Source organism: Geotrypetes seraphini, chromosome 15 (assembly GCF_902459505.1).
Source record: "Geotrypetes seraphini chromosome 15, aGeoSer1.1, whole genome shotgun sequence".
In the NCBI taxonomy this organism is placed as follows: Eukaryota; Metazoa; Chordata; class Amphibia; order Gymnophiona; family Dermophiidae; genus Geotrypetes; species Geotrypetes seraphini.
Genome location: NC_047098.1, coordinates 39,074,614 through 39,102,412, shown reverse-complemented (window position 1 = coordinate 39,102,412; position 27,799 = coordinate 39,074,614). Strand labels below are relative to the sequence as shown.

The window sequence follows — 27,799 nt, the reverse complement described above, 5'->3', positions numbered from 1 at the left end:
TTAACAGGTAAGAACATAATTTTACCTTCCTTAGCAAAGCAGCAGATGAATCCAGAGACAAGTGGGATGTAGCAAAGCAAACTCAAACTGGGTGGGAAGCCAATGCCGCCTCTGCAATCACCGAAGCGCCAAAGCTTGCCTCCGCACAGGCAGCCACGTCCAAACGGTAATGTTTTGAAAAGGTATTCCTAGACGACCAAGTAGCCGCCCGGCAAATTTCCTCCAAAGACATACCCCCGGACTCTGCCCAAGACGTAGCCAATGCTCGAGCTGAATGAGCACGAAGTTGCTCCGGTACTTGCTTCCCCGTCAACAAATAAGCCGAAGCAATAGTTTCTTTGACCCAACGAGCAATGGAAGCTTTAGACGCAGCCATACCCTTGTTTTTGCCCGCAAATAACACGAAGAGATGATCTGACCGCCGAAAGTCGTTAGTCACCCCTAAATAATGTAGAACCATCCGGCGTACATCCAGTAGAAGCAACAATGAGAATCGTTTTCCCCAATCCTCCTTCCGAAAGGCCGGGAGGAATAAACTCTGGTTCATATGGAAGGAAGAAACCACCTTAGGAAGGAAGGACGGCACTGTCCGCAGAGACACTCCAGCATCCGAAATACGCAAAAAAGGTTCCCTGCAAGAAAGCGCCTGCAGCTTCGACACTCGTCTTGCAGAAGCCATAGCCACCAAAAACACTGTTTTCAACGTGACATCCTTCAAAGTCGCCGCAGACAGAGGCTCAAACGGAGCCACTTGCAACCTCCCAAGGACAAGTTTAAGATTCCACGCTGGACAGGTTCGCTTTACCGGCGGGCGGATATGGTGAACCCCCTTGAGGAATCGGACCACGTCAGGCTGCGATGCGAGCGTCGAGCGAGACACCCGGCCCCTGTAACAGGCAATGGCCGCCACCTGAACCTTCAGAGAGTTATAGGCTAACCCTTTAGATACGCCCTCCTGCAGAAAAGAAAGAATAGCCGACAGAGATGCCTGGAAGGGCGCAATCCTCTGCCTTCCGCACCATGACTCAAAAATTCTCCAGACTCTAGCATAGGAGGCAGAAGTAGAAATCTTCTTAGCTTGAAGCAGAGTGGCAATAACCTGTTCCGAATAGCCCCTCTTCCTCAGCCGCGACCGTTCAATAGCCAGGCCGTAAGACCAAATAGGGCCGGATTTTCCATGGAGATCGGACCCTGAGTCAGTAAGTCCGGAGTCACCTGGAACGTAAATCGATCGCCTGCTGATAGTTGAATCAGATCCACGTACCATGGCCGAAGTGGCCAATCCGGAGCCACCAGGATCACCCTGCTCTGAAAGAGAGAGATGCGTTGTAACACTCGCCCTATCATTGGCCAAGGAGGAAATACATACAGAAGGGAATTCTGAGGCCACGGGAGAGCTAACGCGTCCACCCCCTCCGAGCCCCTCTCCTTGCGTCTGCTGAAGAACCGAGGCAGTTTTGCATTCCGGGATGAGGCCATGAGAGCCATCTCTGGAAGCCCCCACCGAAGGACCAGTAGATCGAACGCCCGAGTAGACAGCTCCCATTCGCCTGGATCGAGAAGATTTCTGCTGAGGAAGTCCGCTTGAACATTTTCGTGACCCGCAATGTGAGCCGCTGATAGAAGAGGAACATGCACCTCCGCCCACCGAAACAGTATCATTGCCTCTTCGGCTAACTGAGGACTCCGGGTACCCCCTTGACGATTGATATATGCCACCGCCGTGACACTGTCCGAAAAGATCCTGGTCGGACGGTCCTGAATCAGGGACTGAAACACCCGAAGCGCAAGCCTGATAGCTCTCAACTCTAGCAAATTGATTGAACACTGGGCCTCCTCCGAGGACCACACCCCCTGTACTGAAGCTTGCAGGCACTGAGCCCCCCAGCCCAGAAGACTGGCATCCGTCGTAATCACGACCCATTCTGGCGTCGCTAGCAGCATGCCCCGGAATAGATGGAACTCGTTTAGCCACCAGTGCATGCTGCGAGCCGCCTGAGGACTCCACTGGAGACGCAGATTGTAGTCCAGAGATGCCGGGGACCATCGAGAAAGCAGAGACTTCTGTAATGGCCTCATGTGGAACCGAGCCCAGGGCACCACCTCCAGAGTCACCACCATCGAGCCTAGTACCTGTACATAATCCCAAACCCGAGGTCTGGGCGACCCGAGAAGTAGCCGAATCTGAGACTGCAACTTCTCTCCCCGGTCTCGGGGTAGAAACACCTTCCCCAGACAAGTGTCGAACCTGACCCCCAGATGCACCAAAGACTGGGACGGGGACAGAGAACTCTTGGGAAAGTTGACGATCCACCCCAACGACTGAAGGAGAGAGATTACTCTTTGAGTCACCGACAAACTCTCCTGCTTGGAAGAAGCGCGGATCAACCAGTCGTCTAAGTAAGGGTGTACCCGAATTCCTTCCTTGCGGAGAAAAGCTGCCACTACCACCATTACTTTTGAAAAGGTGCGGGGAGCCGTTGCAAGGCCAAAGGGCATCGCCCGAAATTGATAATGCTGGCCCAGGATCGCAAACCGCAGAAACTGCTAATGCGGAGGCCAGATCGGAATATGGAGGTACGCCTCCTTGAGATCTAGGGACGTGAGAAACTCTCCCGGCCTTACAGCCGCAATAACCGAGCGAACCGTCTCCATACGGAAATGGCGAACACTGAGAAACCTGTTGACCTCTTTGAGATCCAGCACCGGCCTGAACGACCCCCCCTTTTTGGGAACAATGAAGTATAGGGAATATATGCCGAGGCCCACCTCTTCTGGTGGCACCGGCACCACCGCCCCCAGATCCCGAAGCACCTGAAGAGTTAAGCGGACCGAGTCTCCCTTGGCCGCCCCATTGCACGGGTACACCAAGAAAGAATCGGCGACGGGAGAGGCGAATTCTAACTTGTAGCCTTCTTGAATAATGCCCAACACCCACTGATCTGACGTGATTTTGGCCCACTCCGCCAAGAAAGCCGACAGCCGTCCCCCTAAGGGAAAGGCGGAGGGAGCCAAGACCCCGTCATTGTGGAGTGCGGTTCGCTGGGGCACGGACTGGCTGGGCTGAAGGAGGTTTCGTCGTACGAAAGGAACTCTTCTGCTGAAACCTAGGTCTCGAAGAAGAGAAAGAACCAGATGTGGATCTGAAGAATGGTTTACCAGACCTGTATCTCCTAACATCCCTGAAACGTGTTCTAGATGACAAGGACTTCAAAGGGGGCCTAGGCCTGTCCTCCGGTAACCTCTGAGTTTTGGTGTCACCAAAATCCTTCACCAATCTATCTAACTCTTCTCCAAACAATAAACCCCCTTTAAAAGGGAGTTTCACAAGCCAAAGCTTGGACGCCGCATCTGCCGCCCAATGACGGAGCCATAAAGATCTGCGAGAAACCACTGAAAGCGACATCTGCTTCGCAGAAGCGCGAATAATATCATATAAGGAATCTGCCAAATAAGCCAAACCTGATTCCAAATCAGCCAGTTCCGAAGGGACAGAACCCCCGGACTCCATCAAATTATCCGCCATCACTTGAGACCACTGCAGACACGCTCGCGCAGCATATGAGCTGCAAATCGCGGCCTGTAAGGTAAAAGCAGCCACTTCAAAGGACATTTTCAGTGAAGATTCAATCTTTCTATCCTGGGCATCCTTCAGCGTAACTCCCCCTTCCACCGGCAAGGTAGTCCTTTTGGTAACCGCGGCCACCAGAGCATCAACCCTGGGCAATTTAAACCTCTCAAGTTCGGTCGGGTCAACCGGATACAAGAGCCGTATGGCCTTTGCCACCCTTAAGCTGGCCTCTGGCGTATCCCATTGCGCCGAGATAAGCTTTTGCATGGCTTCATGCACCGGAAAGGACTTAGGCGGCCTACGAGTACCTGCCATAAGGGGATTTCCCGACACCTTAGCATCTTCCTGTGAGATGTTTAAACCCTGCAACGCCTTTGAAATTAAGGAAGAAAGTTCTTCCCTATGAAAAAGACGCAGAGCAGAAGGGTCATCCACTTCCTTACCCGGGGGATCCTCCGCTTCCCAATCCAAGACCTCACCTTCCTCTAAAGACTCAGGAAGAGAAAAAGGGCATACTGTAATAGGATCCCCCTCGTCCGCGGTATCGAGTCTGCGCTTTTTTATTACCGGCGACTTCAATGGAGAAATATCATTACCAGCAGTCGCACCAGCATTAATATTATTGAAAACAGAAGAGGTAGATGGCACAGGAAGGACCGGAAAGCTCACAGGCACCGACTGAGCAGGCTGAGAGCTCTGCAACATGAAAGCCCGATGCATCAGCATAATGAACTCAGGTGAGAACGAGCCCAGCCCAAAAGCCGCCGAACCAACCTGTTCAGCGCTGGAGAGCGGAGCCGCGGCTCCTTCTAGCGCTTCCGACTCCCCGACAGCTGCCGAACTCCCCTCAGCCGCGGAAGAGCCCTGCAGCAAGACCGAGTCGACCTCGAGGGCAGGGGACATCGAGCACGCCTTCCTGACGCAGGAAATGGCTAAGTCACACGCCTGCAAAAAAGAATCTTCTGCCGGTGTATCTGAACACCCGGCTGAGCAGAATCCCGACAGTGTTTGGCGCTTCCCACAGCGCAAACACCGTTGACTAGACTCAGCCGCCATTACCCCGGTCCGGCCAATTTTTTTTTTTTTTACACGGAGAAAGCCGCCGCCGCCGCCCTCCAAAACAAACCGGCACTCGTGCACGAACTAAGTACAACAAAAGAAAGCAGAAATCAACTCACCACCACACTCTCAAACTGCCCCACATGAAGCAAGGATATAGCTGGTCACTTCAACGACTGGAGACTAAATTAATCAAAACTACTGAAGAGGTAACAAGTATTACTTCTAAGCTTGACAATTTAACTCAAACTGTTGATTCAGTGAAAAAAAGACCTTTTAGACCAAGCCAGATAAACACAAGAGGATATACAGCAGTTTAAAGTAGCAATGATTAAAGACCATTCCTCTAGACATCATAAATTAGAACAAACTGAAAACTATAACCGAAGATTAAATCTTTGTATCTTGAAATTTTCCATTATCTCCAGGAATACCGCCTACAGATTTCTTTAAAAGATATTTAATTAAGAATTTAAAAACTTCCCCTAACAATATTCCTCCATTGAATAAAATTTATTACCTTCCAAATAAAAAGATTCCCCAAAATGATAGCGGAAAAAATAAGAAAAGACAAACAGATTGATTTTGGAAATATCTCTGCTCTCTTGGAACAAACTTTGTCTGCAGATACTGAAAGAGCTACTCTTAGTGTCTTTCGTCTTTGAGCAAGATCTATATATGATTTTAAAATTATATTTCAGAAACTCTCAAAAACTATTTGGAGATCAAAGACTTTGGATATACCCAGATGTTTCGAAAGTTATTCAAGAGAGAAGAAAAGATTTTCTTTAACGGCAAGAGACTCTTAAATTGGGTGCTACATTTCTTCTAGCATATCCCTGTAAATGCCTGGTTAGGTATTTGGGAATTAAATATATACTTTTTATTCTCCAGACCACTTAAGGATTGATTAAGGAATGGACTTTTAAGTTAGAATATTGCAACCGATAGCACACTAAGGGCTCCTTTTATAAGGGTGCGCTAGCGTTTTTAGCGCACACACCCGATTAACGCATGCTAGCCGAAAAACTACTGCCTGCTCAAAAGGAGGCGGTAGTGGCTAGCGCACAGCATTTTAGCCTGCAAGGCTGGGATGAGATCAACACACCTAAACACTAACCAGGCAAGAAGCTAAATGGATACATTTGCGCTACACAGTCACCGCTCCCAAATGAAATCTCTGTGCTCTTCCGAGATGAAATCGGCCTCCTCCCTCATCCAGGGAGAGACCCAAAAAACTCTTTTAGGCCAAAGGCTCCACCGAGCCTAAGTCAGACCCTGCAACCCTTTGCCGAAAAGGCCCACTCCTGCACCGGAGCTTTCAAGTCTGTAGCCGCGTTGGATGCACGGGAAAACAATGCACCCACCGGCGCCGACAATCTACCGCGTATCCCAAACAACCAGCCATGCAAACCCTGCCGGTGTTCTAACCAAGTACTCACATGCTCCCGAATTACTGGAAGGCAATGGGAGAAGTGCTTGTGCTACAGGCACAAGTGAATTATACCGGCACCATGGGTCAGGCTGCTTCTTCTTAAATCCTAAGAGAATCTCCGACCACATTAGCCTTCTCTCTACTGGCAGGGAGGGTGGGGAAGGGACCTGGGTGGGCCCAGGTGTTGCCCCTATAGTTGGCTCAGTCTGGCCAACACCCCTAGACTCTACTGAAGCCACAGCAACAGGAGCAAACAGCCTTCCATCCTCAGGAGCTGAAACCAGAATGGTAACAGCTATCCAACCTGCTGGAAATAAAGTATACTGGTTGGCCAGGAGGCTGTGCATCCGAGGCAATTCAGTACTCTATCTCCACCTGTTGGTTGATGGACGTAATCCCACTGGTCTCTGGATTCATCTGCTGTTGATGACAAGGAATGCAGGATATAGATTTGAATGCACTGCCTCCTATGGAAGCAGATCTATCTCCTGCATATTCTTTGCAGATATCCTGAAAACCTGATCTGCCTGAATCTCTCAAGGACAGGAATTACCTGATCTACTGTCCATATACCACTATTTTTTTTAAAAATCCATGGTATCTAATGAAACTCCCCTACCACCCTCTGACATGACTCCTTTCCACTACTTTAATAATTCATTGGTGTCTAATAGAATCCCACTACCACCTGACCCTCCCCCAAGGAGTATTTGGAAAGAGGCAAAGTGATACCCACTCACACCTTCCTCCAGTACTACCACTTTAGAAAATAACAGCACCTAACCCCACTAAGTGCATCCTGGGACACACCAAGGGGTTTCAGTCTGTTAATAAGTGTATTTTTCTCTTATCTAGTAGACTGGGAAGAGACTACCAGAAAAGGGGGGAAATCTCCTTATTTGGCAGGCTGGCACTGCTTAATGTACCCAGGATGCATCAGGAGGGATCAGACACCACTGTTCTTTAAAATTGGTGGCAGCAGAGGCAAGTGGTGAGTGGGCAGGGGAGGGCCAGGTAGTAGAGATTTCACTAGGCATCAGGGAATTTCAAGTTGTGGGAGCTTGTCGACATTTGTGCCCTTCACACACTCCCGAAGGACAACTTTCATACTTTGTTGAACTCCTGATGCAAGCTGGATAGCTGAAACAGTCCTTGTCGGGTCCATTTTTTGTGCCACATTTGTCTCATTAAAGTTTTTACCAGTTTGGTCTTTTCTGGCTGTCTCTGTTCATTGCTGTTCTCCAACTTGTGTATATGTAAAATATGGACAAAGTAAGGGGGTTGGAAAAGATAAATGAACAAATCTGAGGGCTGAAGCATGGAAAGGGGGAACTGTGAATATGCTGTGGCTGTGGTGCCTAGGGGGGGAGATGCCAACCCTTATAATGGGGAAATTCTACACAAGAAAATTGCAAATAAAGTGCACAGAATTCCCCCTGGAGTAACCCTGATGGTCATCAGCAGATCCCATTGACAGGCGTAACAGAATAAGCACATAATACAATTTAAATGAACACACTGTATGAAATGGAACAAAACATACCTTCAAGATTTTAATTTCTTTGCCCAACAGGATTTGGGACTTTGACAAATTCTTTTTGTTAATGCTCTTAATGGCAACTTCCCAGTCTGTTTTCTGAAAAGAGAAATAGCTTGCTAAATACATTTAACCAAATTATTTGGAATAAATTTATCCTTACAAGAGAATCTTTAGTTGCAAAGTGAACAGAAAGCCAGTGAATGGGGTTGTGTGGAACTGTAACAGAAGTAAACTGGGTAGACTGCACAAATCTTATTTGATTTTATTTATGGTGCCTCGCATAACGGACGCCTCGCACAGCGAACGCTGCGCACAACGAACTTTATGTCTTGATTCGTACAACGAACTTCGTTTCACACAACGAAGTCGCCCGAGCTGCATCCTTCCGCGCAGGCACTGCGCTTAACTGCCCTCTCTCCGCCTGGCTCCCTCTTGCCCCCCCCCCCGACTCCCCGACACGATCGGGGCAAGAGGGAGCCCAAGCCCTCTTGCCCCCCCGACTCCCCGACACGATCGGGGCAAGAGGGAGCCCAAGCCCTCTTGCCCCCCCGACTCCCCGACACGATCAGGACAAGAGGGAGCCCAAGCCCTCTTGCCCCCCCGACTCCCCGACACGATCGGGGCAAGAGGGAGCCCAAGCCCTCTTGCCCCCCCGACTCCCCGACACGATCGGGGCAAGAGGGAGCTCAAGCCCTCTTGCCCCCCCGACTCCCCGACACGATCGGGGCAAGAGGGAGCCCAAGCCCTCTTGCCCCCCGACACGATCGGGGCAAGAGGGAGCTCAAGCCCTCTTGCCCCCCGACTCCCCGACACGATCGGGGCAAGAGGGAGCCCAAGCCCTCTTGCCCCCCCGACTCCCCGACACGATCGGGGCAAGAGGGAGCTCAAGCCCTCTTGCCCCCCCGACTCCCCGACACGATCGGGGCAAGAGGGAGCCCAAGCCCTCTTGCCCCCCCGACTCCCCGACACGATCGGGGCAAGAGGGAGCTCAAGCCCTCTTGCCCCCCCGACTCCCCGACACGATCGGGCCAGGAGGGAGCCCAAGTCCTCCTGGCCACGGCGACCCCCTAACCCCACCCTGCACTACATTACGGGCAGGAGGGATCCCAGGCCCTCCTGCCCTCGACGCAAACCCCCCCTCCCCCCAACGACCGCCCCCCCAAGAACCTCCGACCGCCCCCCAGCCGACCCGCGACCCCCCTGGCCGACCCCCACGACACCCCCAACCCCCTTCCCCGTACCTTTCTGTAGTTGGCCGGACAGACGGGAGCCAAACCCGCCTGTCCGGCAGGCAGCCAACGACGGAATGAGGCCGGATTGGCCCATCCGTCCCAAAGCTCCGCCTACTGGTGGGGCCTAAGGCGCCTGGGCCAATCAGAATAGGCCCGGGAGCCTTAGGTCCCTCCTGGGGGCGGGGCCTGAGGCACATGGGCCCAACCCGACCATGTGCCTCAGGCCCTGCCCCCAGGAGGGACCTAAGGCTCCCGGGCCTATTCTGATTGGCCCAGGCGCCTTAGGCCCCACCAGTAGGCGGAGCTTTGGGACGGATGGGCCAATCCGGCCTCATTCCGTCGTTGGCTGCCTGCCGGACAGGCGGGTTTGGCTCCCGTCTGTCCAGCCAACTACAGAAAGGTACGGGGAAGGGGGTTGGGGGTGTCGTGGGGGTCGGCCAGGGGGGTCGCGGGTCGGCTGGGGGGGCGGTCGGAGGTTCTTGGGGGGGGCGGTCGTTGGGGGGAGGGGGGGTTTGCGTCGAGGGCAGGAGGGCCTGGGATCCCTCCTGCCCGTAATGTAGTGCAGGGTGGGGTTAGGGGGTCGCCGTGGCCAGGAGGACTTGGGCTCCCTCCTGGCCCGATATTGTCGGGGAGTTGGGGAATCGGCGGGGCAAGAGGGCTTGGGCTCCCTCTTGCCCAGATCGTGTCGGGGAGTCGGGGGGGGCAAGAGGGCTTGGGCTCCCTCTTGCCCCGATCGTGTCGGGGAGTCGGGGGGGCAAGAGGGCTTGGGCTCCCTCTTGCCCCGATCGTGTCGGGGAGTCGGGGGGCAAGAGGGCTTGGGCTCCCTCTTGCCCCGATCGTGTCGGGGAGTCAGGGGGGGGGGCAAGAGGGCTTGGGCTCCCTCTTGCCCGATCGTGTCGGGGAGTCGGGGGGGCAAGAGGGCTTGGGCTCCCTCTTGCCCCGATCGTGTCGGGGAGTCGGGGGCAAGAGGGCTTGGGCTCCCTCTTGCCCCGATCGTGTCGGGGGTGCCAGGGACCACACGGAGTCACCCACCGTACCACCCGATTCGGGTAAGCGCAGGTATCGGTGGGTGGCTTATTTGCGGGGGGGGTGCCTTATTTTACATTTTTTTCTAAAAAGGGGGGGCTGTCCTTATTTGATGGCCCTGCCTTATCATCGGGGAAACACGGTAGAAAAAAAAAAAAAATGAACAGTTAAGTCCCAGTTTTTGCCGCTGAGACTCTGCCCTCTCTCACTGTAAAATTAGACTCTACTTAGTCTGTCTTTAAATTTAAAAAATGTGTGTTGTTTTAAAAAACAATTATGTTTTTAGATGTATCTATATAATAAATAATAACCAAAAATTTATCTTTTTTTATGTCATCTTAGCATATTTTTATGCTGCAGAACGAATTATTTTTTTTTACATGTATTCTTATGGGAAAACGCCGTTTCACATAACGAACGTTTCGCATAACAAACTTGCTCCTGGAACAATTAAGTTCGTTGTGTGAGGCACCACTGTATTAGGATTTAATGCTTGCTTGAATAAAATTTACCCAAGGCAGCAAGAATACGCAGGACCTAGACAATAGACAGTTATAGCAGTAAAAATATTCAGTAACAGTACATATTAAAACATCTTAGCATCGGGTATATAAGGAAGTAGAACATTTATTTAGGTTTGGCTCACCAGCTTTTTCAGTTACATTCAGGTACAATAGGTATTAAATGCATAAGAAAGAACAAGATAGATAGAAAATAATTTAATCTTACCTGTAATCTGCCTATTCCCATTTAGGTTCAAGGTGAATCTCTAAGAAGAGGCCAGCATAAGAGCTGGGAAGTCGCATAAACCAATTTTTGCAACATTTGTACACACATATAGATATCAAAGAGCAGCAGTAATAATGGGAAAACTCTGCAGTCTGCCCTGGAAGCCTGGATTCCAAGCTTAAGACTCTATATTTTCTCATTCTTTAGAAATTCACTGAACCCCCTTAAAAAATAAACTTGGAATCAATTTGATATTTCAGCAGCATTCACCTGCCTTTCTTGGCTTAAGGATCTTTTATCTTCAGAAACTGAGGTCAAGAAAGGAGATTTGGTGCTAAACGAACCCCCAAATCCAAAATGTGATGGATGTATTTGAGCGCTTTTTTGGTGCTATCCAGGCGACAGTGTGAGTTGGAGCTGTGTTTTATTGTCTTCTGCTGCTATGTATTTATCTTTACCTTTTATCATGATTATGCATGTATTTATTGTTCCCCCCGCTTAGATTTGTGGATAGGAGGGTTATAAATAATTTTAAATAAAATAAATAAGCAATAAAGAGTGTCAAAATACTAAGGGCTGCATTCTCAAAACTTACCATGCCTTTAACGATGGTCGCTAAATCAGTTCCAGCTGGTTTGGCATGCCAGTATTTTATTGGCCAATTATCAGAACGGTTCAACATGGTCTTTTCTAAGCTTCCTAGTCATTCTCTTTTTTTTCAATTTAATTTCTGTCAAAGCTGACCAGAAAATAAGGCTATAACAACTCAGACCCTGCCGGAAAATTTTGCCCACAAATGTAGTATGAGGTTTGCTCTGACTCTACCATGCAAATGTAGTACAATGAAGTGATTAATATTAAAATGGTATTACAATGAGGTCATTAATATTAAAACAAGCACTCCGGGCAATTGTCTAAAGTTTCCAGGCGATTCTAACCTCATTGTACTACATTTGTGGGCAACATTTTCTGGCAGGGACCACATTAAGATCCCAAACCACAGGAGGAGGTTTCAGAGGAGGATTAACATTCACTAGACCCCTCATGAAACGAACCACCAGAGGATGAAGAGAGAGAGATCGCCCCTCTAGATGCCGATGGAAAGCAGCAATAGCACTGAGATGCATCCGAATGGAAGTCGTCTTCAGCCCAGACTTGGACAAATGCAACAAATATTCCAGAACCAAGGACACAGGAACCGAACTCGGATCCAGATGGTGCGAGGAACACCAGGATGAAAATCTGGTCCACTTCTGGGAATAACAAAGCCGAGTCGAGACCTTGCGCGAGGCTTCCAACACCTCCCTGACCGAATGAGAAACAGAAACCGAAGTCAGGGGGAAAGGAACCAAGCCGTCAGATGTAAGGACTGAAGATTGGGATGCAACAGCGAACCCCGACTCTGAGACAGCAGAGGGGGAAAAACAGGCAGAAGCAGAGGCTCCCTGACACTGAGTTGAAGGAGCAGGGAGAACCAGTGCTGACGAGGCCAACGAGGCGCAATGAGAATCATAGTGGCTCTGGATGACTTGAGATGAACCAACGGCCTCAAGATCAGAGGGAAAGGCGGAAACGCATAAAGGAACCTCCCTCCCCAGTCGAGAAGGAAGGCATCGGCCTCGAGACGGTCCGGGGAGTACATCCGAGAACAATAGAGAGGCAGTTTGCGAGTCTCCGGGGAGGCAAACAGATCCACCTGAGGAGTCCCCCAGCGGTCGAAGACCTCGCGCAGAACTCGGGAGTTTAGCGACCACTCGTGCGGCTGGAGAACGACTGAGTTTGTCGGCCAGACAATTCTTCTCTCCCTGAATGTAAACTGCCCGCAGGAAGATGTTCTGGGAGACCGCCCATTCCCAAAGGCGCAGAGCTTCCCGGCACAGGGACCACGAGCCCGTCCCCCCTTGCTTGTTTACATAATACATTGCCACTTGGTTGTCCGTCCGCACGAGTACTACCTGATCGTGCAGCAGGTGGCAGAACGCTCGAGCAGCCAGAAAAATGGCACGAAGCTCCAACACATTGATGTGACAAAGACGGTCCTCCGCCGACCATAGACCTTGAGTCCGCAGACCGTCGAGATGAGCCCCCCACGCGTACTCCAAAGAGTCCGTGGTCAGGACCTTGCGATGCGGAGGGATGAGAAAGAGCAAACCCCCAGAAAGATTGGAAGAGTTGGTCCATCAACGGAGCGAGCGTCTCAAGGAAGGAGTCACTGTTACAGGCAAGGAGAGTGGGTCCCGATCTTGATGCCACAGGGAGGCCAAGGTCCACTGAGGGAGACTCAGGTGCAATCGGGCGAACGGTGTGACATGAACCGTCGACGCCATATGGCCAAGCAGAATCATCAGACGATGCGCAGAGACGGAGCGCTGCAGCGAAATCTGACGGCACAGTCGAAGCAGAGCCTCCAACCTCGGAGGGGGGCGGAACGCACGAAGGCGAACCGTGTCCAGCACGGCCCCGATAAACTGAAGGGATTGAGCAGGGCACAGCTGCGATTTGGGAAAGTTCACTTCGAACCCCAAACTTTGAAGGAAAGTGATAGTCTGTTGGGTCGCTGAGATAACCCCCTCCCTGGACGATGCCTTGATCAGCCAATCGTCCAGGTAAGGAAAGACCTGTAGCCCCTGAGACCTCAGGGCAGCTGCGACTACCACCATGCACTTCGTGAAGACTCGAGGGGACGACGCCAGCCCGAAAGGAAGGACCCGAAACTGAAGGTGCAACTCCCCCACCTGGAACCGTAAGAACTTGCGGAAGGCGGGATGCACCGGAACATGAGTGTACGCTTCCTTCAAGTCCAGGGAGCACATCCAATCCCCCTCCTCCAACAGAGGGTAGAGAACCGGAAGCGATAACATACGGAACTTCTCTCGGACCAGGAACTTGTTGAGCTTCCGGAGGTCCAAAATGGGGCGCATGTCCCCGGTCTTCCTTGGGACCAAAAAGTAACGGGAGTAAAACCCCCGCCCCCGTTGGTTTGGGGGGACCGGCTCCACCGCCTGAAGGCTCAACAAGGCCCTGGCCTCCGAGAGGAGAAGAGGAAGCTGGGCTCAACTGGAAAGAGAGGTCCCTGGGGGTTGTTCCGGTGGCGAGGCCGAGAAGTTCAGCGAGTAACCCTCGGAGATGAGACGGAGCACCCAAGCGTTCGACGTGATCATTACCCAGGCCGAATGAAAGGCCCGCAGCCGGCCCCCGATGGGCAGGGGGTCCGGCGAGAGTGCGGAGGGGGCCCGCCCCCATCCGCTCATCACGTCAAAAAGACGGCGCCGGCTTAGACGCCCCTTGCGCCTGAGGTTTAGGTTGGCCCCCTCTGCCCTGCTGCGGAAGGCGCCGGGGCGGAGGCCTAGAGAATGCTGGCGTCGACTTTTGAGGGTATCGCCACGGTGGAGGTCTAAATGGCTTCTGTGGCGGTACCCGTGGCTTAGGACGGACCATGGAGGCGATGGAGCGCTCATGTTCGGACAGGCGTTTGGTCGCCGCCTCCAAGGACTCATCGAACAATTCCGATCCAACACATGGCAGATTGGCCAGGCACTCTTGTAAGTTCGGGTCCATATCAACCGTTCGGAGCCATGCAAGATGGCGCATCGCTACTGCAAAGGCGAAGGCTCTGGAGGCCAACTCAAATGCGTCGTTAACCGCATGAAAAAGGTATAGACGCAGTTGTGACAAGTCGGCCATAAATTTGCCAAAGTCCCCCTTATGGGAATCCGGCATGACCCCATGATAACGGGGTACCGCCTTCACCATCTGCCTCAGATAAGATGAAAAAGTGAAAGCATAATTTAGGACCCTGGCCGCAATCATGGAATTGGAATAGAGGCGGCGACCAAACTTGTCCAGGGTCCGCCCTTCCCGCCTGGGAGGGACCGCAGCGGAGACCCTAGAAGGCTGGGACTTCTTTAACGCTGACTCCACCAGCAACGACTGGTGAGACAGTTGTGCTTTCTCGAAGCCCTTGCATGGAATGGTACGGTACTTCGACTCCATTTTAGATGGAACCGCTGTGACTGTAAGAGGGGAGTCCAAGTTCCTCAGGAAGGTCTGATGGAGGACTTTATTAAGAGGCAGACGAGGAGTCTCCCTCGGGGGAGAAGGTAAATCCTGCTCCTCCAAAAACTCCTTGGTGTATTGTGAACCAGACACCAGATCCAGGTCCAAGGCCCTCCCCATATCAAGCACAAATCTCGAAAAGGAGGAGGGTTTGGACGGCGGGGAGGGAGATCGAGAGGCCCGCGTCGCCAAAAAGGAAGGGGAAGCCTCATGGGAATACCGAAGTTCCCTACCAGACCCCGAGCCCCACGAGGCCACCCCGAGCGACCTCGACGGGGTCAGGGACCGCCTATGCCCCGAGGAACCCCTGTGGGAAGTCCCCGGGGTACGAGGCACCGAGGCCTGCCCCTTCCGTTTCGGCGAGGAGTCTCTCGATAACCCTCCCTCGGAGGAACGGAACAACCTCGGATTATCGAGGCGGAGCTCCGAGACACGCAGCGTCTCAGCCCCGGTCGGCGAGGAGCGACCGCGCCTCCGAGGAGACCCCCGAGGATGCTTGGGCTTCCTCGGCCGGCGCTTCGCCCGAGGCCGACCCGAGGGCGAGGAGCCCCGGGAGGACCTCGACGAGGAAGAAGTGGAAGTGATCCTCCGAACTCTCCGCACCTTATCCCGAGGCCGCACACTCCGTTCCGGCTGACCGAGGTAGAGGGCAAGGTCGGGGTCGAGGCCGGAGCCACCCCGGGGGCCAAAGCCAGGGCACTCGAGGCCGAAGCCGGCTGCAGATGCGCGAGGGCGCCGGACAGCTCCAAGGCAATGAGGGCACGGAGCAAGTCCTGAAAAACCGGAACCCCCATCATGGCCGGTAGATCCGGGGCCGTTGGATGCTACCTCGAGGGCGACCTCGGTCTCGAGTATTCCCGCGGGGCACCCGACTTCGACGCTCGGGGCGGGGCCGAAGACGACCCACCCGCCCCCGTCGAGGATCCCGAGGATGGCTTCTTCGAAGGAAGGAAGGAAGCGAGGACTTACCCCCCGTCGACTTCGAAGTCGAGGACGCCGGCTTCGACGAAGCAGGATGTCTCGGCGAGGCCGAGGTCAAGGCCGGGGCCGAGGCTGACGTCGAGGCCTGCGCCGCGGGGTCCACAGCAAAGAGCTCCGCCATTCTGGCATGACGGCGGCAGAGAGCTCTTGGCTGAAAAGTCGAGCACCGAGGACAGGAATCGGTGGGGTGCTCGGGACCCAGGCAAAGTAAGCACCACCGGTGGGGATCGGTGAGAGAAAGTAGCCGATCGCACCGGGTGCACTTTTTAAAGCCCGTCAAAGGACGGGACATGAAATCGAAAAACGGCCGGGAACGTAACGAGGTCCCGCGGCTACCGGGAGCCCCCGGAGCCGAACGAAAAAAATCCTTTTTTTTTTTTTTTTTTGACGATTACCGAACACACGAACAAATAAAAAAATAAAGCAAGCACAGCGACCGAGAAAAACGACTCAGACGCGGTGTCAGAAGGCAAAAAAAGAGAGAGCACAATTTCCACAGGGCTTCTGGCTCCGCGGAAAAAACTGAACTGAGGACCACGAGGTGGGGATGCGCCCTCTAGTGGGCAAGAAGGCATGCACATGCGTGGTGCAGCATAACAAACTTGAAACTTCAATCAAGTTTGCTTGAAAAGCTGTCCGCGCTGGGGCTCCGTAGATGACGTCATCCACATGTGAGAATATCATGCCTGCTTGTCCTGGGATAAGACCATTTTATACCTATAAGTTTCTTAGCATTTGAGACTAAGGGCTCCTTTTACTAAGGTACGTTAGGGCTTTAACGCGCAGAAAAGCGCATGCTATACTGCCATGTGCACTACACCTTAATGCCTGCATTTAGCTGGCGTTAGTTCTAGAAGCGTAGCGCACAGTAATTTCCTGCGTGCGCTAAAAACGCTAGTGCACCTTAGTAAAAGGAGCCCTAAATTTTATAAATGATGCTGCTAAAAATTAGCATTAAGTACTATTCTATAAACAGCACTCAGATTTGGGTACCATTTATAGAATAATTTGGTGCCAGAATCTGCATCCAATTTCAGACGCAAGGATTTATACCAACTAAAAACCTAGGGTAAATTTTCACACCTAAATCAGACACAGAGCTCCTTTATACAGTAAAATCCAGAAATCCCCGATCCGCCCATGGTTATGCCTCATTTTCAGATCAATGCAGATCCTGACATCTAAAGATGTGTGTGCAAATTTTAATGGCAATTAGTGCTGATAATTATTAGCACCAAATTATCTGAATTTAACAATTCTATCAATTAAACTGTGTGTGAGTGTTAACTACCTTATACAGAATTATAGGGAGTTAGCACATTCTAATGGAATTAGTGTGCATTAAGCTTTAGTATAGGCCCCTAAAAGCAGAGGTCTTCGATTCTGTCAATTTAGACATTGCTATTTAAGTTAAATATGTAGGAAAGTACAATGGTACCTTGGAATCCGAACTTAATCCGTTCCAGAACCCTGTTCGAGTTCCAAAACGTTCAAGTCCCCAAGACAATTTTTCCCATTGAAAAAAATAGAAACTGGATTAATCCATTCCCTTTTCCCCGTAAACTCTGCAAGATCGGGCCTACCTGGCAGAAGCAGCAAGATCGGGACCCCCAGCAGCAGAGGCAGAAAGATCGGCAACGGCAGCTGCAAGTGGTGTTCATCCCAAAGCTTCCCTCCCAGGCAGAAACAGGAAGCTTTGGGCTGAGCACTGCTTGCAGTTTGGATTCCAAATCAGTGTTCGGATTCCGGGGCAAAAATGAAGAAAATAAAAAAGTTCCGATTCCAAATTGTTCGAGTTCTGGGGCGTTCGGATTCTGAGATAACACTGTATTGCATTATTTTTCAATATGAATAGAAGATTTTTTTAAAGTTAGAAGTGGGAATGGGGTTTCTAGGGCTGTGAATGTGAGGAGAGGTGTACCATAGAGTTCTGCCCTATTAGCCATGCTTTTTAATATTTATATGTCCATATTGGGACAGAAATTAGGAATGCAATAAAGACTTTATGCCGATGATATATATATTTTTTTCCAGTAAGTAAAAGTGTACAAGAAATAGAGAAGTGTTTGCAGGGCTATATGGAATGGATGGATGCTCATGGTTTAAAATTGAATGTTAACAAAACTGAAGTGATGATTGTCCAAAATGATTGTTTGGAATTGGAGCACGTGAATGTGATAGAAGAGCGGTTTGTCTAGATATGTCATTGACTTTCGGAACTCAAATTTTAAGAACAATTCAGGTAGGTTACATGCAGCTGCACCTGTTGGTACAGGTTAGAACCAACGCTTCAGCATTATGACTTTCAGACTGTGGTGCGGGTATTATTTTGAGTAGACTACTGCAATGCGCAGTATTTTAGCATCAAAGTTAAGAGTAGGGCTTTGCAATTATTAATGAATTTGGCAGCTAGGCTTATTACTGGCACATCTAGAATGATAATAATAATAATAATAATAATAACTATTCTTGTATACCGCAATACCATGGAAGTTCAATGCGGTTAACAATAGAAGAGACTGTACATTTACAGCGATGATACATATTATAGTGTTGTTACATTTACAGAGATGTTACATGAATAGCAGTAGTAAAAAGGCATATACTAAAGAGGAGGCTGTGCGTATACAGCGATGTTACATGTTATAGCGGTGATACATGGTACACATAACACCAATTTTGAAACAGTTGCATTTGGTTACCTGTTCAACTGAGAGTACAATATAAAATTCTTTCAATAGTGCACCAGTTCCTTTATCATGCAGCCCCAAATATTTTTCAGAAATTGTTAGAAGTATATTATCCAAGAAAGACCTTAAGATCAGAAACAAGTATGAAATTAATATTGAACAGAGAAAGGGAGATCACACATTTCAAGATAGGTGTTAATAGGTTTTTGGAATGCCTTACTGGGATCGTTGCGTTTATGTGCGTTTAGAGTTTGTTTTAAAAAATTGCTGAAGACTCATTTGTCTTGTGAATGCTTTTAAGTAATTTAACATGTTAACAAGAGATAAGTGTAGCAGGGTGGGAATAGATATGGTTATGTTATGATATGTGCAGAAATTTTGCTCTCAGCTGTTTTAAAAAATAAGAACATAAGAAGTTGCCTCCACTGGGTCAGACCAGAGGTCCATCGTGTTCTTATAGTAGGGAGATTTTGAGTTTTTATTTATTGTGTATGTTATGTAAACTGCCTAGGTTTTTAAATACATATTGTCCTGCCTCATGTTTCTTCACTTTGCTGGCAGAAATATGAACTGTGACACTGATCACGTGGTAGAATTGCCCAAAAACTCAACCATTTTGGAAAAATACAGAATATCCTTCTTGCATTTCAATATGAAATATATGGATTGAGAAAGGAAGATTATGGTTTAATTCAAGAACATATATTGATGTTGTCATTGTTTAATGGTAGCAAGCTAGCCAAAAAACTAAAAATTACTGTAATTCACCACATTCTATTGCAGAATGATTGTGCTAGATCTCCAAAATATCAAATGGAAAAACTCATTTAACAAATGAAAACGAAAACATAAAAATTTCAGTCTATATAGATAACATTTGAGAAATACCTGGTGAAATTAAAGCCTGATAAACCAATCTTATCAACTTTCCAATTCACATATTAATTTGTGGTTTAAGTCTTAAAAATACTCAGCCATACTAAAAACAAACAAACAAATAAAACCAAAAACCTCAACCACCACCTAGCAACACTGGAATCCAATGATCCTCAAGGTTTAAAGTCAAATCCCTGAGAACCATCAAATGATTATATAATGTTGATTATTAGGAAATAAAATCTACAAATCTTTTTCAATAGTTGACCATTCCCTGGTGACGTCTATAAATCCATTTTAAAAACCAGCTAAGTGCACATGAAAAAAAATTCTTTATCATAGAAAGGCTACCCACTTTTTTTCACAAGTCTAGAAATGTGAATAATTTTATTGGAGAAATGGGGGCAAAACTCTACAAACACTGAACTAATCTTGATCTATTAAACTAAGAGCCCCTTTTACAAAGCTGTGGTAGCGATTTTCATGTTGCAAATGCGATACAGCCCATTTGATTCTTATTGGCTATGTTGCATTTGCTGGACTCACTATTGTCAAAAAATACTGAAAGGGTAACAGACTCAACCACTATGTTGTTACTGTTGAGTGACTAAAGGAAACTGCTTTAATATAAGAAAAGTCACTTCATGAAAAATAATCATAGATTGTAGTACGATAGTTATCAATTTACATGTCTGATAGAACTCTGCTCAGAGACATGAAGGCATTGTGTTCCGCCTCACCACCCAATCATAAGTACAATTTATTGTCAAATGATATTATTGGAGACAGATGCAAGAACATGAAATATTGTTGGTGTGATATATAGGCAGACATCTATATTGTGTTTTTTTATTTTACTATGTAGATTATTATATTGTACTCCCCTTAGGTTTTAGGCAGATAGAAACATTTAAATAAATCAATAAACAAACTTCCTCAGATAAAATGCCTTAGGCTTATTACAGCCTAACAAACTGGCAGAAAGTTATCTTCCAATGTTTGCATCCAGCCTAAACATCAAGTCTTTATTCAAAATATAATAGGGGCAGGATTCATTCTAGTCCCCCTCTATTCACTGTTTATCTTCAAGGACGCCTCAGCCCCACCACTCCACCGCTGTAATAATTTGCAACTGCGGGAAGAATTATGTGGTGCTTCATCATTGGCTGCCCATTTAAATATCGCTTTTTTACTAAAGAATTGAGAGATCTTCAGGAACACTGGGAAAACAGGGGACCTTACAATACGACTAGATTACAACAAAAGGGTTTTCAAGAGTTACTGGATAATGACAATATCATTATAACGAAGGCTGACAAGGGGGGAGCCACAGTTGTATTGAACAGGTTGGACTACGATAGGGAAGCTAAACGCCAGCTAGATGACACGCATGCATATTTACCATTGATGGGGGATCCCACAGTAGATCTGGCGGGGGAGATATTAGAATTTTTGAACATACATCTTGAGGGGGGTATGATTACACAGAAAGATACACGTTTTTGTTCGAGAGAAACCCGAGGATTCCAAAGATTTCATTTCTTCCTAAGATTCATAAAACACTAAAAAAATCCTCTGGGACGCCCTATTGTTAACACGCGTCATTCCATTCTTGAACCCCTGTCAAAAGTGTTTGATTATTTTTTAAGGGACGAAGTCCCGAAGATCAGATCGTATATCAGGGATTCTTCCCATTTTTTTAAGAAAACTGACCCAATTAGAGCTGGATATGTCGGACAAATGGATGGTGACCTTAGATGTCACCTCTTTATATACACAGATCCCCCAGGAGGAAGCATTACAGATAATACGGGAGACATTGAAAGGTAGAACCCCCCCCCCCCCCAGCGTATCTCCACAGAGTTTTTGATGCTTTTGGCCCATTGGGTTATTAAGAATAACTATTTTCAATACCATCAACAGTTTTTTCAGCAAGTTCAGGGGGTGGCGATGGGGGCCACATTGGCCCCCTCGGTTGCCTCCCTCTACATGGCAAAATTTGAGGATAGGCTAGTATACGATACAGTATGGCAACCTCAAATCGCCTTTTGGTGCCGATTTTTAGATGATATTTTTGTAATATGGCAGGATACGAGGGAACAGCTAGACCAATTTGTACAATATTTGAACTCCGTGGATACCAACATAAAATTTACTATGACATGCCACCAGACAATAATTGACTTTTTGGGCATTTCGATCCAAATACAGGAAGGTAAGATCTATACATCCCTTTATAGGAAGCCAGTTACACGGAACACTATTCTCCATTTTGATAGTTTTCACCCTTTTAAGTTACGTTTTAATTTACCCATAGGACAATTCTTGCGCATCCGCAAGGTCTGCTCTTCCTTGGAGGAGTACAAGGTACAGGCAGAGAGGTTGAGGAGTAGAGGATATCCAGAGAGATCTATAAAACAGGCATATCTGAGGGCAAGGTTTGCTCAAAGGAAACTCCTCTTAAAGGAGCCAGATAGCTCCCAACAGTCAGATAAGGACTGTTTGACAGGTATTCTTCCATTTTCGAGGGCAACGAAGATGATGGTGGGAATGTTGAGGAAATACTGGTATGTTGTAAAGACACACAAACCTTTAGAGAACTTCGAGGATAGCATACTCACGGGGGATGACGCTGGGTCAAAGATGTAACTTTCAGAAATATGGAGTTAGACGAAGAGAGATGGGGGGCTACCATGGGGCATGTGGGAAATGCCAATGGTGCTCTTCCACGATTCAAGGGGATATATGGAGGGTTCCGGGTAGAGATGGTTCTGAAGTCAAGATCAATCACGGACTGTAATTTGCAGGATGTCATCTATGCGATTGTTTGCCCCTGTGACCTGGTGTACGTAGGGCGGACTAATAGGAAGATACAGGCGAGACTTATGGAGCACAAATCACGCAGCTCCTTTGGTAGATCATTGGCACAGATATAAACATACTATAGAGGAATTGAGGTGGCGTGTCTTTAATGTGGTTTCTGGGTGGGATGGGGGGAAAGACCAGAGAAAACTGAATGAGAGTGAGCAGAGACATATCTTTATGCTTGATACAATCGAGCCACGGGGTTTAAACAGCGAAATTGAATGGGTTTCAATGATTGGATAGCAATTGAGCGAATGAGAAGCAGGGGGCGGGAAAAGTAGCTACAAGGCAGGGATTTAAATCCAGGGGAGGGCTGCCGCCATCTTTCTCACATATTACATTTGGAGTCGGATGATAGCGGCAACCTTGGTGAGTTTTAGATACAACTTATATCATTATATGAACTAGATTGTAAGTGCAGTTGGAGAGGCAGCAGGACATGACCATTTGTTACAGCTTCCTTTCTTTAATACAAAGGGAGACCCTTGATACAGCACTTTTGCGGTGCGAAACATGTCGGGTCTGACTCCCAGATTTGGCTGAGACTAAGATAAGTACTATATGCACTTTATATTTATATATATCTATAATATTTATGTATATTTATAACATTCAAATCAACTACTCAGTATAACACTATTAAAATCAAAAAGCAATATTTAAATGGGCAACCAATGATGAAGCACCACATAATTCTTCCCGCAGTTGCAAATTATTACAGCGGTGGAGTGGTGGGGCTGAGGCATCCTTGAAGATAAACAGTGGATAAACAGTGAATAGAGGGGGGACTAGAATGAATCCAGCCCCTATTATATTTAGGCTTATTACAAACAGTTCTAACATTCAATATGACTGATAGAACCGCTGGATAAAATCACGGGCTCGAAGGGAGGCAGAGAGCAGGGTTTTTGCACAAGGGAGATGTTATTTTAGTCGGAAAGGAGGCGAGTGACTGGTCCTCAGCAGTCACTTCTTTTTTGATCGGCCAACCCAGCCAGTGTTCCTGAAATTGTTTAGGGAATCGCTGCAAATTCCTACATTTGCATGCCATTTCCCCTCATTTGTATGTGCGAATTGGATCGACAGGAAGGTTAGTGAATCGGGTCAGGGTCGTAAAGTGGTCGCAAACTGGTCGGGACACGATCAGTAAGGTTAGTGAACCCTAGTTTTAACCCATGGATTAAAAGCTTGTTCTGTTCCAGGCTGCAGCAAGTTCAAAGGGCTGTGCTTAGAATGCCACCAGGAGTCACGGTTTTATCTCTACTCTTTCAGAAGCGTGTTCCGTTCCATTAAAGCACCTCCCCCCCCAATTTGATCTCGCTTGTGCAGAGATCCAGCGCATGCGCAGCCTATCTACAGGAAAAGAAGATGGTCTGTGCATCCGTCAGGATCACTCTGCAGGATCGCTCTGGGGTTGTTGTGGGGCGTGCCTCCAATCGCATTAATTTGAATGAGGCGGCGTAGGGCAGGATTCACTAACCTTACCGATCCTGTCCCGACCAGTTTGCAACCCCCAACCCGATTCACTAGCCTTCCTCCCGATCCGCACATGCAAATGAGGGGAAATGGCATGCAAATGTAGGAAAGCAGCGAATCACTAAACAATTTCAGGAACACCGACTGCTGAGGACCACTTGCTCACATCCTTTCCAAATGAAATAACATTTCCCTTGCGCAAAAACCCTGCTCTCTGCCGCCTCTCAAGCCTGTGGTTTTAACCTGCGGATTAAAAGCGTGTTCTGTTCCGGGCTGCAGTGTGTTCACAGGGCTGTGCTTAGAATGCCAGGAGTCCCAGTTTCATCTCTACTCTTTCAGAAGTGTGTTCTGTTCCATTAAAGCTCCCCCCTTGTTTTGATCTCGCTTGTGCAGAGAGCCAGCACATGCGTAAGCCCATCTACAATCAAAGATGGCCTGTGCATGCGTCAGGATCACTCTGCAGGATCGCTCTGGGGCATGCCTCTGATCAAATTCATTTGCACGAGGAGGCGTAGTGAATCGGTCGCCCGGGAAGACTAGGCCATGGATCGGATTGCTTAGGTGAGTTTAGTGAATCTAGCCCAATGTCTCCCAGCTTTTGCCCCTTCCATTTTTTTTACACATCTGTTTCCCTGTACTAATTCAATATTTCTGGATAGTAGATATAACCTAAGCACACTACCGGGCAGGGCTCTGGGTTTCTGGCCGAGAAATATCTAAGAAAAAGGACCATTTAAATTAAGTGATTCATTTATGGAGCATGTACGGTTGAGCAGACTGGATGGCCATTCAGGTCTTTATCTGCCATCATTTACTATGTTATGTTAATTTTACACTTAAGGTAAAATTGGGCATGGTATCAGAAAGGGTACATGAAAATGTCCTAAGGAGTAGGAATAGATACAAGTACAGTAAACCCCAGCAAATTTGTGGTTCGCGGATTCAGTAATTTGCAGTATTTTCCGACTGCCACTTCCTTATGCTAAAGTCATGGTTACACCAATCAGGAGCTGCTTTGACATGCTATCTGGCGTGCCAAAGCAGCTCCTGATTGGTGTAGCCTGACTTTAGTATTAAGAAGAGGCAGTCAGAGCATACCGCAAGTGATTTTCTGCACTCGCCAGCACCCCAGCTGCCCTCTCCTGCCTCTTGACAGGCAAAAAAACGTATTTGCGGTATTTCAAAATTCACGGGGGTTCTGAATTTGCAGCTGGCTTTTTATGTGCCATCTGATTCTCTTTTGTACGTATGATTTGCTATGTTTCTGTTAGTCACTGTTGGTCATGCTCAAAAAGCAACTGTGGTATTTTTTTCTGTGCCATTTAACAATGGATTTTGTTTCCACATGGTGTATTTTCATTATACACCCTGAGGTTGTGAATTTAAGCCCAGCGCTGCTTCTTGTGATACTGGGCAAGACACTCAACTCCCTACCTCCTTTTTACAAAACTGCAGTGGTAACAGCTCCTACGCTCATATGAATTCTATGAGCGTTGGAGCTGTTACTGCCTTGGCCGGTGCTAAAATTATAAAAAGGGGCTTTAATCCTCCATTACCCCAGGTACTCTAGGTAGATTGTGGGCCCACTGGGACAAATAGGGGAAAATAAAAGTTTGAGTACCTGAATGTAAAACCACTTAGATAACTTTCACTGATAGGCAGTAGTACAGTGCTCTCCCGCGAATTCGTGGTCCCAGTCATTCGCGCTATTTTCCGATCGCGAATTACCGGGCAGGAGACGGCTGCCGGAGCGCTGGCAAGTAAAGGCAATCACTCGCGGTATGCTCCGATCGCCTCTTCCTGTACTAAAGTCGGGCCTCACCAATCAGGAGCTGCGTATCCTGAAACGGAAACCCCCATGAATATCGGGAGGAGTACTGTATATAAATAATTAATAAACTTGGAAACTATATTTTACTACTGTATTACATAGAGACAGTAAAAAAAATCTGTACTGTACATTACAGCATGAAACATAAAATTAAAAAAATATATACAGTACTCCCCCAATATTCGCAGGGGTTCCTTCCGTTCCAGGAACTCCCGTGAATGTTGAAAAACTGTGAATAGGGTTTTTAGCAGGAGAGACAGGAGAGGGCAGCTGGAGCGCCAGCGAGTGATTTTCTTCCCTCGCCGGCGCTCCAGCAACCATCTCCTGCCTCTTCGGCTGCCCTCTCCTGCCCGGTCATTCAAAATCGGAAAATATTGCGAATGACCGGGACCGCAAATTCGCGGGGGAGCACTGTATATAAAAAGGCTGTAAAATATAAGACAAAGTTGTCCTTTTACTAAGGCGCGCTAGCCGTTTTAGCACGCACTAAATGCCAACACATCCATAGACTATAATGGACACGTTAGCATTTAGCACACGCTAAAATGACTAGTGCGCCTTAGTAAAAAGGACCCCATGTACATGGGCCAAAGTTGACCTTTCCAATGGTCACTGAGAAATCCTTAGTGAGATCACACCAGATATGCACCATGGTTTACAAGCCGGAGTTAACTAGGAAAACTTAAAAGAAGGAAGATGGGAGTTACAAAGTTCTCAACCTGCTTTTGCTGACATACACCTGTTTCAGTCTATCAGTAGATGGAAACGCTGTTTTTCTTTTTGAGAAGGTACATCAGGCAAGTCAAAACCCTAAACACCCTATTCACCAGAACTTTGGGCTCACGTGCACACAGTATAAGAGAGAAAGCCAAACATGAGCTGAAACAATAACATCCAAAAGGCAACCTAGCTTCCCAAAGTCATCAATAATGTCCTGCTCTACAGTCTAATATTGCGACACTTCAGTAAATATTTACAGTGCACCTGCCTCTCTCAGCAGCTAACGCTTCGTTCGCTCCAAGGCCGGATCGTGTTTATATTATACAACAAAGAGCACGTGCCACGGGCTCACTGCACAGGCTCCGTGCACACAAGCGGAGTGTACCATCCCAGTAAACAACAGGAGGAGGTCATCCTTCTGTCAGCCCATGAACGACATCATGCAATGCACCCAACTATTATTATTACAACGGTAGCCCACAAGCAGAGGTTACCTTCTTGGGGGGGGGGGGGGGAGGGAGAAATGTAAACAATCACAATTACCTTCCTGTGGCGGCCCTTGAACACCACAGCGAAGGCTCCATGCCCGATCAGATCCTTGCGGCTGTACTCGAAGTCGCCGACTACCTCCATGCCGGGGTGGGGGAGAGGAGTGCGGGAGGCCTCAGGCGACGAAAGGCAGCAGGTGCCCGGCAGCCCTCAGTTCCGGAGCTGCGGCGGCACACGGCGGGGCGGGCGGCCGGGCCCCCGCCACCATCCCGCGGCCCAGGGCGGCAGGAGACAAAAGCATCCGAATTCAAAACAGCGAGAGCTGGGGCCGGAGGGGGCGAGGGGCAGGCGCTGCTGAAGCTTTATTTCACCAGGGCATGTTCCGGCCGCCGCTCCGAAGCAGGGTGAGCTTTCGGGTCCGCACGGGGCCGGGAGCAAGGAGTAAGAACGGGGCGGACTGACGGTGACCCCCCCCCCCCCCAACTTCCTCGTTCCGCGCGGGGGGAGATCACCTCGCGGCAACCGGAACCCAGGGGACAGGGAGGAATAAAGACGAGGAGGGTGTTAGAGAACAAAGGAGCGGAGACACAACCCCCCACGCGCCACCCCGACCTCACCCGTCCTTAGCTAACCACTAACGCGCAATGCGCCGCCGCGCCCGATCTTATAAGTCGAAGCGCTCACGCCGTCGCCTTCCGAGCAGCTAAAGAGTCCACGCGTTTGACGCGGGTTCTTAGGCAGGATCCGACGGTAGTCTGCCCTGCTCTAGCCGCAAAGCGAGAGAAAGAGTTGCTCTGCTCTCGGGATACGTTTCATCACGGGGCAAAGCCTTTTTTTCTCTTCCAATCTGGATTGGCGAGGGGATTCGGCTCCCCGTAAGCGGGCGGAGTTTCCGCGAGGTGTCATTTGAGGACAGTCTCGCGCGGGGCTGGGGGAAGAGAGCGGGGGGCTGTAGCTTTTAGGGAAGCTCTTTTACCCGGTGCTTGGTCGCCGCAAATAATGGTAAAAGCTGATGTTCTGCTTTCGGTCAGGCCGTGACGTTGATCGTACGGGGAAAAATGTAAACATTACGGAACGTAATGATACAAAAACAACAATCCTAGGCAGAGGAAGCCACACCAACCAATATTTTACCCAACATCAGCAACTAGAGAACTTGGGAACAGGCCAAAGCTTCCTTCTGACCCAACAAGTGTTCTATTGCTTATGACAATAAAGCGGCG

General features: G+C 48.7%; 1 protein-coding gene across 1 annotated transcript in view; it reads right to left on the bottom strand.

Moving 5' to 3' along the window:
* ULK2 (unc-51 like autophagy activating kinase 2) overlaps positions 1 to 27,318 on the bottom strand; it is a 252,205-nt gene extending 224,887 nt beyond the window's left edge. Inside the window, exons 1-2 of the mRNA XM_033921554.1 lie at positions 26,631 to 27,318; positions 7,609 to 7,701 (exon numbers count right to left, since the gene is read on the bottom strand). Coding sequence (XP_033777445.1) covers positions 7,609 to 7,701; positions 26,631 to 26,720 — 183 coding nt within the window. The 5' untranslated portion in view covers positions 26,721 to 27,318. The remainder of the gene's footprint in view (positions 1 to 7,608; positions 7,702 to 26,630) is intronic.
* Positions 27,319 to 27,799: the final 481 nt, after the last annotated feature.